The following is an 11,373-nucleotide window of genomic DNA, read 5'->3' on the forward strand; positions in this document are numbered from 1 at the left end:
ATATTCGATTTCGATTGAATGGAGAGGAATGTAGAACGGTAGAATGATGGAATTCGTTCGGCGTTACGTTCGATCAGGGTAGGGCTAGAAAACGTACTGAGAACGTGTGCGGTCGAGAATAATTTGACAGGAGTAAATGTTCAGAGGAAAAAAGAGAAATGAGTAAGTTGATGATGCTGCGTGATTCCTATAATTTTCACAGGGCTTTGTTTTGACAAAATAACAAGTGGGGGTGGGTGTCGGTTTTCACACCCGTGGCTCGGCGGGACCTCTTTCGGGAATGTAAAAAAAGGGCAGAACACGAAACCGGTTCCGATGGATCTTTGTTATAGGTGCCTGCCCTCGCGCCTCACCTTCATCCATCGCATCTCTGAATAAGGACTAACTAAGTGTATCAGGACCGTAACTAGTGTACAACATACCCTTATCTTATCGCTGTGAGCTCTGAAATCTAATAAGTACCATTCCCAATAGTTATGTTCTACTTTCTACTTCGAATACTGTATCTTCTCTCATAATTTCTTGACTAAGCAACATACAATAACTCGCGAATTCGTAGAAATCGTTTATAAATATATTATGTGTATCATTAAAATATCATTATAATAATATCAATGAGGTGCGACCATCATGATCATAATGATAAAATTTCAAACAAATCTGAAAATGAAGTTTTAAAATGTTTTATGTAATACACACGATATGTACACAAAATTCTTCCGTGGAAAATGTTCAAATAACAAGCAGCTACATATGACCTTTTTGTGGAAATTCGTAACAAAAATTTTATTAAAATGCGATTTATGCAAGACACAGATCAAACATTATTCGCGTGAACTTTGTTAAAAGCAAATTGAACATTAACATTATGACAAGTAGCTAGTTCCGAGCGTAACTTTCATCAGTGACTAGCTATTTCCGTAAAAAATCAATAAAATATTGTTTGATAGGTTACGAAAAATTTTCCTAAATTTACATATAAGGAACTTTTACAAAATTTAATAACAGGAATTAGACACGCGTGCGAGACGGAAAAAAATACAGGTAGTAAGTAGTGAAATAACAAAGAAAAAGAAAAAGAGTGCTTGTTTGCTTTTCGAATTCTGTTGTCAAGTTGTCGTCGGTAGGCTTACTTTGATCGAGCACTAGATGCCCTGGTACACACCTGACTTTTAGCGATAACACTTTGCTCTAAAGATATCGTTATCCCTAATGGGCACACGAGACTCGTTGGAAGAACGGAAAGCTGTTATCGGGGCAGGTAGTTCGATTTAACGCGTTTAATTGAACAAATTCATTCTCAAGAGGGTAAATCCCCAAGTGATTATAATCTCAAAGTAAGTAATCAGATCAGATGTTTTTGTATCGAACATAAATCAAACATCATCAAATAACATCATTTAGCAAAGTCTATTGTCGATCGAATCGTAACGTATTCTTTCTAATTTGTTAATATTTATCATTACACTGTGTTTTTTTATGTAAATTTACATTTTTATAGATACAATTAAAGAAATAGAACTTAAATAGGAATTCATCTTATCTATTAAAAATTACAACGAATACTCCACTTTGTTAAGTTTCGCACAGATACATAAAAATCCACTTATTATCTATGAAGAGAACAACTATCGGTAATATAGTGTAAGTACTATGTATTACTTAAGTCCATATGTGTGTATATGAAGAGAGATGCGTTGTCGGGTTGAAAGATTCAACGAGTCGGTAAATTAATAAATTGATGAATGAAGTGGATACTTTCTGGCTCGGTATAGTCAGTATTTCACGATATATGATATTACGATGTCTATGCAGCCTTTTTATCTTATCCCTATATGTAGTTCTTCTTGAGTAAGCACATTTATGGTGCTTTGATCAAACGTCCTCGGTTCGTTGCGCTCGCACGCGATAATATTGCTCGTAACGTGTACCTCTTATTACACGTACAATATCCTCATATTACTACGTTCACGTTTCTCTATCCTCTCTACGCACATGTATATCGCCATGATGTTATTAATCTTATCTTCGAATCCATTTGCTTTCGTAGTCGTTACTCTTATTGTTTCATTCGTATACGATTTTTACATTCACCTTTTCCTCGCTGGGTTACATCTTAATGAAACATAAAAGATTATCAGATTTTAAACTATTTTGTAATTTTTTATTTTTCCCTGATTGGTATTTGAGAATCATTAACATTGAGGTGAATGAAAAAATGAATGAATAAAATAGTATCGATCGATAATTTCTGTCATTTACTCGTGTTTGAACAGTAATATTTGATAAATATCATTGAGCAAAGAGTATGGTCATGACAATGAATATAGTCTTTCGAAATTCCACAACTTTCAGAAAGTTATTTTTCTCAAATTCAGATATCATTCTCGATGGAAACGTATTACCCATTCACTTGTTAGTTAACTCGATATCCATCCTGAAGAAATAAAAATAGTATACGTATTCGATGTTAAAGATTAAAGGTTGAAAGCTCAGCGTGATGCGCACCCCCATGGTGCGTTCCATTTTGTCCAATCGGCTCGATTATCAAAACGGCGCCGCATAAGTGCGAATGCACCACTTTCAAAACTGTCGGCGAAATATGTATTGCCCTTCTCTCTGATTCCTCTCATTTCGCACGCGTTTTATCATTTTACCTCGTATATCGATGCAGATATATCGATACATGCATATGTCAGAATGTACACAACGTAAAGGAATCGGGTTTTCGGGATGAAAGATTTCTTTGTGGACTATATGTATATATCGTATACATATCACTATAAAATATCGAAATAAAAAATATAAAAAATATCAAATACTATCGAAAGAAAAAGAAGCGAATAACTTAGAGTGCCTTAGAATAAAGTTTAACGAATCGTAATTTTATGTTCTGCTGTGGAGCTACATAATATATAGTTGTATAAAATCTTTGTATTCTGGTACGGTTAGTCTGTTAGTCGACAATAAATATGTATACGGATAGAATGAAAAGATTCAATAAAGCTGAGTTCCAGCTTTGTCTAAGTCCATGCGTCAGTCGCGAGAACCTTCGCACCTTTTAAAAAAACCATTCTCTCTTGTATTTCCTTATGAGTTTTCTGATTTAGTTCCCTAAAGCATCGGTACTAGGAACATGTAGTCAACGAAGAGGAAAAGAAGAGAGAATAAGAAACATCTCAGAAACCGCATTCGTCGCGGCACGATGGCGCCCTATGGGCGCCGTCGCACACTCCCTACTATATAGCTACGATGACAGACCAGGTACGTAGCTTCAAATGTGAAATCTTTACGGATAAGATAAAAAGGATCTACGACGGTGTTTTAGCGATTTCAAGAATTTAATCATGTATAAGATATTAAACAAATTAAGTATGTAATCCACGTTTGAATAATGTAGTACAAAAACAAATGAGCTGAGAAACTAAGGAACTAAACAAAACATCTTGTTCGAAAAATCTCTCTCGGATAAAATTTTAATTTCATTTCAAATGATCATTTAAAATGAACATTGATGAATTAGATAATGATTTAAACACGAAATATATATCACGAAAACTGAGAATACTGCAAAGATGTATCTGTGCGTAAATGCGATTAAAAAAATAAGAAGTTGACTATATATATATTGAATATTTATGGACCAATTTTGATTGAAATTTCATATTTATTTGAAATATCGTTCAATTAGAAAAAATTCGAAATAGTTTGTGCAGGTACCACGAATTAAAGATACGCTGCTGATACGTGAACATATCTTTGTTTCTCTCTTTTAGATAATCTCAAGCAGTTGTCTTTGTTTAACAGCCGAAGTGCTACAAAACCAGCTCTCCAATAAGCTGTCAGTTCTTTCCGTAGAAGGACGGAAAGAGCCGAACCTGATCCAGCCTGCGCTCTGCGGCCGACGCGTCTCGCCCTACGTCACAGTGAAGTATGTGCTCTCGGATGTAGAAAATGGCTGCGCTCTTCGCCACCCCAGGTCGGCGCGGATGTAAATACGGCCTGTGGATCAGCTTAGGAGTGTTTATCACGAAATTTGTTTGTGGTGAGTATATTCGTGATCTGTTTTACAATTGTACGTACAAGATGTATTTTACGTAAAGTAGTAAGTGCAACAGTGTGCAATGTACCAAAGAATCGATCGGATGCGGATTCTCGACGTGAGAACGATTAATGTATGCTGTTAACCATTGTTCGCCTTTTGCTACACGAATGAACGTTCTGCCGTTCCTGTCTCTCTCTCTCTCTTTCTCTCCCTCCCTCCCTCCCTCCCTTCCTCTATGCTATTCTGCTCTCCCTCGCTGCTATTCCTCTTTCTCTCTCAATCTTAGTCGCTCTCGTTTTGATTAATGATGCTGCAGCACTACTTTTTCTTTCAACATATTGACAACAAACACATGCCTGGTTTTTTAATGTTTTGCGAAAGCAAAAGATCAAAATAAGATAAGATTTTAGGGCAATCTTCTTTTTTAGCGCGATTTAGAGAATTTCCTTAAGCCTTAAGCGATAATAGTATCGAATAGCGGATTCGACAGTGTTTCCACAACACTTATTACGATTCAATTTTATCGGTACTATTTACAAACTTCAATTTTTCGTAAACAAACGCGAGTTTCGATATTCGTGAGTGCGCAGACTGTGATTCACTACGCGACGAGTGTATTTTTGCAAAAGGAATTCTTATACCAAAGTAGCGCACATTCTTTCTTACCCTTGACTCGGAGATGAGAGAAGGAGGAGAAGAAAAGCGAGCGACGAGCAAGAAAGAGGAGGTTCGGCGTTAAGGTTAGGTACTGAAATACCAACAACAGTGTTTCGTTGCTGTTATACACTCTAAAGTTCCCCTCGACTGTGCCTCGACCTTTTCCTACTTTTCTTTCCTTTTTTTCACGTGACTCGCGCCATATTCGAGTGGTCTCATTGGTTTCACGTGTGACTATCCTGTATTTCTGTCTAGTTGTTTGTTTGTCCCCGTAGCTTCAGTTCAGATTAATTTTAGGCCTTGCCGAAATTGCTTTCTCGAGAGAACGACTGACTTCTTAATCTCCAAATTCATTGCTTTCCTCGGATTTTGACAGGTTGGATGTAGGCTTGTGTTGCGTTGTTGTGTTACATTCAGGTTTCATGATCCACACCACTATCTCTAAACACTGTTCAAATTCCATTCCTTTTCCTTATTTTTTACTCATCTCATGCAGTATTATCGTGCTCGTATCAACAATGTCAGATTCGATAATTATAGTTTAGTAACTTCTCCCAATTTTCACTATTTCATTCCAATTCCATTTTTACTTAAAATTATCATCATGAAACGAACAGATTTATCGGAAGAACTTGAGAAATTAATATACTTTTTATTATTTTATGAAAAAATGTCATATTTAGAATTTTCAATTTAATTTATTTAATGTTCAAAATTTAATAAAAATGGTAGGTTAGATTAGGTTAAGTTAGTAAGTAGAGTAAATTGAAAGAACATTATAATTAAAAAATTTTGCTTTATTTCGTAAAAGGGGACTGAAATTAAATAATCAGAATTAGGAAAAATCACTGAACTGCGCAATTACTTTGGATTTTCATATCATTGTGTCTTCGGAAAAGCTATTGTAATATGTAATATATGTACATATATAATATCGTTACTTAAACATGTAGAACAGTTCGCATCTCGTTAAACACGATATTCATCGCGCGGCAGATACACTGCGCCATCATGATGTCTGAACTCTGCACATATCAATTGAAACCGTATTATTACATATCATATACATTTTCCTAATTAACAACGAGAATATGTATTTGTAGTTAAGACATGTAAAAAGTTTTATATATATACGTTATGCATCGTTTGTTAATACGCTCTTCTATAGAAAATATAAAAACCGATAAAACCTTGTCGCTTGATACACACACACACACACACACACACACACATTCAATAGGATATCTTATTAGTTAATATGTAGTTTAAGATTTAATTTGAATTTGCACTTTTACTTACACCCTTCAATTTTCGTTTTGTACTCTTCAATGCTATAAATGCTATCGACTTATGTTAAGGTTCCTGTCAAGCGATTTCTATTACGCTTTAACTCTTTGATCTTCGGTAAATGTTAGTTGCACCAAAATAAAATGGCGTAATTCTAGCGAAGAGACCTGAATACCAGTTAAATTGTTGATACTTGATTGGAGTTGAAGATTACAGGGAAATCTTAATATCTGTTTTACATCAATATTATTTTTTGTCACGCGCAGAAGCTAAGATCGTTTATGTTTAAAATGCATCGTATCGTTAATAGTAGTTTTCTCGCTACTCTATATGTGCTAATTATTTCGCGAAAGTCGTACAAAAGAATATCTATGTATGGAAACTTATCGAGACTTATTCGTTTGAGCACCTAGGAAGCTATCCGATTCAATTCAACTTAATTTAATTCAGCTCCTTGTTCTCCTTTTCTGGATTATATCGAATCTCTTATTGAATAATTTCTATCTTAGAAAAATACAAATCAGTTATTGACCATTATGAGACCTTTTTTTGACATTTGTGAAATAAATGGAGGATAAGGAGGTAAAAACAAGAAATGCCCTTTTTTTCGTGATTTACCATTTTATAACACATTTTTGTGATAACTAAGACTCTGGAACTATCAAATCATAATGATTATAATATTCAAAATATCTCTAGATAGTGTTAAAGTTAGTGTTAAAGATAGTGTTAAAGATTTAGTACACTAATGAAAAATGAGGAATGTCCACTCTGCACTGGAACGAAACACAGATGAGAATAACTAATATTTTATTAATTATTCTTTTTTGTGATGCCTAAGCAAGATATAAATTTCATTTTATGAACAATACAGTTAAATTCATTAGATGTTATTTCTTTTCTAGTAAAATATTAAAACTTAATTTTCCTAATAAAGCTATTTTGTGACATTTCTTGTTTTTCTCCTTACTCTTCAAATAAGGATAAAAGAAACACGTGACTGAAACCGCACTAAACATGTTTTACCTCTCTTGGAAATTGTCGGACAATCGTGCATCAGTGATTTCCTTGTACGGTGCGATCGGCACACACGGCGTTATTATGCCGCAGGCTAAAAAACTGGTCGGTTATGAACACATACTCTCAGCAAAATACAATTTAAATTTGAATTACGGATTATTAACAACACATTTCAAACCTGAGAAATCACCCAATTCTTTTTATTTTTTTCTCCTTTTTTATTTTTTGAAATTATTATCACGAAGGAAAAGCTTACATTTAACAAAAATATTAACGCTCGTGATCTTCAACTTATACCGTTACTGCATAATTAACTTAAAATGTTACAATATTTTGCAGTTTTCTAGTTTACGTATAATTCGTTATTTTAAAAAAAATAAATAAGAATTCCGACAGAAGCGAGAAAGGGGAAGGACCAAAGGGATGGAACAAGAACAGCACACATTCAGAAGATTAATCTTTCATCTAAATATTTGAAGATATAAATAGAGCGGTCACCGTAAAATAGACACAAGAGTAATTCTGCGACAGAAGATAAGCGATTTACCCGATCCTTCTCATTCTCTTCGACTCTCCTTCTATTTCTTATACATATAATTCCTTTTTGTTGGAACTCACGGTCATTTGGATCATACAGACGTCATTTGTTGTTATTTCAAACGTTAATAATGGAATAACGATTCTTAGCGACCATTTTTGTTAATTTCATTCATTTTTACTATAATATTTATACATAGAATAATTAAAGAATTGAAGTAAAGATTTCAAATAAAAAAGAAAGATACATTCTCGTTAATTTTGCATGTTACGATCATAGGTCTAAAAGCTACAATAGATTATTCTAGCATTCCACATAAATTTATAGTATTTACTATTCCAATTCCACAATTGTGTTACATTGTTTTAAGACTAATTATTTAAGTTTATTCTTCATGTTTCAGCATTAGGAATTACGTGTTATTGTGAAGGGCACTGTCCAGATGATCGAGAAAATGGAACTTGTGAGGGGAGACCTGGTGGTCATTGTTTCAGTGCAGTAGAAGAAGTTTGGGATGCAGAATCAGGAGAATATGTGCCTGAATGGTCATTTGGCTGTCTACCACCAGATGAACAAGGTTTTATGCAATGTAAAGGATACCTTGTGCCACACTTACAGGGGAAAAGCATAATATGCTGTAACAAAAGTGCACTATGTAACAAAGATTTATATCCTGATTATAAACCCCGAACTACCACAGTACCTAATCCAATGGCCATAGCATCGGGTGCGCCACTTATAATATTGACTACCATTTTGTCTATATGCTTAATGGTAATTTCAATAGCTATGGTGATCATATATCACAGATACAGAAGAAAAGAAAGGGGCCCTTGCCTAGTGCCTTCTCAGGGAACGCTTAAAGACTTTATTGATCAGAGTAGTGGCTCTGGATCAGGATTACCTCTTTTAGTACAACGAACTATTGCCAAGCAACTAGCCTTGTCTCAGTGTGTTGGGAAGGGACGTTATGGTGAAGTATGGCTTGCAAGATGGAGAGGAGAAAAAGTGGCAGTGAAAGTATTTTTTACATTGGAAGAAGCATCTTGGTTTCGGGAAACTGAGATTTATCAAACAGTGTTAATGAGGCATGATAATATTTTGGGTTTTATTGCTGCTGATATCAAAGGCACAGGATCCTGGACACAAATGTTATTAATTACAGATTATCATGAAAGAGGCTCATTATATGACTATCTCCAAACTACTGTTCTAGATCACCCTAGCCTTTTAGCAATATGTCTTTCAATTGCTTCTGGAATTGCTCATCTTCATACAGAGATCTTTGGCACACGTGGAAAGCCTGCTATAGCTCATAGAGATATCAAAAGTAGAAACATTTTAGTGAAAAAGAATGGTGAATGTGCAATTGCTGACTTTGGTTTGGCAGTAAGATATATAAGGTAAATAATAAATATTGTAATCTGGAAATGTATTATCATTATCATGATGATTGCGCAAAACATGCATGTGCATGTTTGTAGATATCCATATGTATGTATGAAAGAATGAAATAATCATTGTAAGACTTGATTTAGTATTTGCACTATATACACAAAGTTATAGGAGTGAAATGTTTTATTTACAGTGAAAGTGGAGAAATTGATATTGCACCTAATACACGAGTGGGTACTCGTCGATATATGGCTCCAGAAGTTTTGGATGAAACCTTAAACACATCTTCCTTTGATGCTTTCAAAATGGCAGATATGTATTCTGTTGGTCTTGTGCTTTGGGAAGCTTGCAGAAGATGCATTACAGGTAGCAAAAGTTCTATGGTGGAACCATATGCTTTGCCATACCATGATGTTGTTCCAAGTGATCCAGACTTTGAAGATATGCGACTAGCAGTTTGCGTAAAACGATTACGTCCAATAATACCAGCGCGGTGGGAAAATGATTCAGTAAGAATAGAAATAATCATATTTTTACATAATAGCATCTTAGTAAAACGTTTTTTACATTAAAAAATGTTTTTGCCTTTTGTTACAGATTCTGTTTGCGCTGAGTAAGCTGATAGCCGAATGTTGGCACGCAAATCCAGCCGTTCGTTTAACAGCGCTACGTGTGAAAAAGACAATATCAAAACTACATATTGATAATGCTATTAAAATCGTATAGCGTTCGACGATATTCGTCGAATGTGTTCTATCTTATCGCTAGTAGCTGAAAAATAATTTCTTCCCTTGTAAATAACCCGGTGTACATAGATTTATTGACAGACTGCAAGCCTGAAGACTGAATATTAAGATTTAAAAATACATGAAAATGTATGAATGTGCGAATTTGTATGATCAAATGAATGATCAATTGTGAGTTAAGAAGAAAGAAATTATGAATGAACGTTGTATATGTGTATATCTTTTGTTTTTATGTGAAAGGCGACAAAACATGATGAATAGTCTATGTTCTAACGCGCCTCACTGTGTTAAAATTTATTGAATGTATTCAACAATGGCTACTACTTAGAAAAAATAATTGTTTTTCCAGCCAAAAAAACAAGCGCGCATGAACGCTAAACAAAAACATTTCAAATAAATTTAATAGCAAAAATCTATAGAAAAGTGAAAACACCGTTTTGATGATAGCATTTAAATTTATCGTATCTATTCAATGTTACGAATTTATACGTATTAAAATCCCACCATTAACAGAATCGTGTTAATCTATAATATTCATATGCTTTTGATATGATTGTCATTGAAAAGTGCAATACTACAATGAGTGTACAATTTTATTCGGAAAATGAAATATCTTACAGGATACATGAAATTTTAAGTCGTTTATAGATATAAAGACGATCTTTATATTAAGAACGTATGAAATATGTAGCGATTGTAAAATATAAATATTTGAAATATTCTTATATGTCAGAATACCTCAGGATACGAGGTAAATTTTAGTAATATTCAGTTTCCATACATTTTTTTTACTACGCTTATTATTGACTTCTAAGATAGGAAAATTATTTTTTATTAATATGGTTTTCCGTTGTGTTGATTTTGACGTTAAATACTGTGTCTCTTTATATGATATTGTATTATCTACATTGTAGTATATAATTTATATTTTTAAGTTAACAAACGTCATATTATTTCATTTAGTTCGTCGATTGTTAAATTTCAAAGCCACGTTTTGGCAATGCAATTTTATTCGTGAAAGTATTTTGTAAGATTTAATATTATTTTGATAAAAATATAAATATATCGATTTGTTCTATAAAATTATTTAGCGGATCGGTAAAATTTACAAGAATTAGAAATTATAAAAATTTTCATCGACAATTCTTAAAAAATTGTCTTTTTAATATTATGTATCCAAATTTTAACTAGTTACAGATTGTCATCACATACGACAAATTACGTACTCGAAGTCAATCTCTGGTGAGTTCGTAAATTTTCTATGAAAATGGATTGTATCTATGTTAAAATTATAGCTAATAGTAGGTGGATTACAAATAATTAAAGTTATATTTTTCACAAGTACTAAATTTAATACTATTCTTTTCCGTACATGTGCAACACTTTTAATATGATTACATAGGATGTTGCAAGTGAGTATTTATATAACTAAATAACGGTTATACGCTACAAGGTTATTTTCTTTTCTATAAGTTTTGTTGTAAATATACGAAACAAAAAAATATTGGTCAACAAAATGGAAAGAATTTTATAGATAGAAAATCAATACCTACACATTTAGTGTGGTATGATTGTATTATGAAGTTATACAGAATTAAATATTATATTAAATTAAATATTAAATTACATATTATATTAAGTTAAATATTATATTAAATTAAATATTATATTAAATAATATTATAC

The 11,373-nt window shown here is 33.2% G+C and overlaps 1 protein-coding gene across 1 annotated transcript; it reads left to right on the plus strand.

Moving 5' to 3' along the window:
• The first annotated feature begins 3,903 nt into the window (after window positions 1-3,903).
• On the plus strand, window positions 3,904-10,409 carry LOC132913438 (bone morphogenetic protein receptor type-1B). Its single transcript, XM_060971794.1, has 4 exons — window positions 3,904-4,045; window positions 7,951-8,950; window positions 9,136-9,451; window positions 9,540-10,409. The coding sequence occupies exons 1-4, from the start codon at window positions 3,955-3,957 to the stop codon at window positions 9,666-9,668; spliced, it is 1,536 nt and encodes a 511-aa protein (XP_060827777.1). The 5' UTR covers window positions 3,904-3,954; the 3' UTR covers window positions 9,669-10,409.
• Window positions 10,410-11,373: the final 964 nt, after the last annotated feature.

Source organism: Bombus pascuorum, chromosome 13, assembly GCF_905332965.1.
Source record: "Bombus pascuorum chromosome 13, iyBomPasc1.1, whole genome shotgun sequence".
Lineage (NCBI taxonomy): Eukaryota > Metazoa > Arthropoda > Insecta > Hymenoptera > Apidae > Bombus > Bombus pascuorum.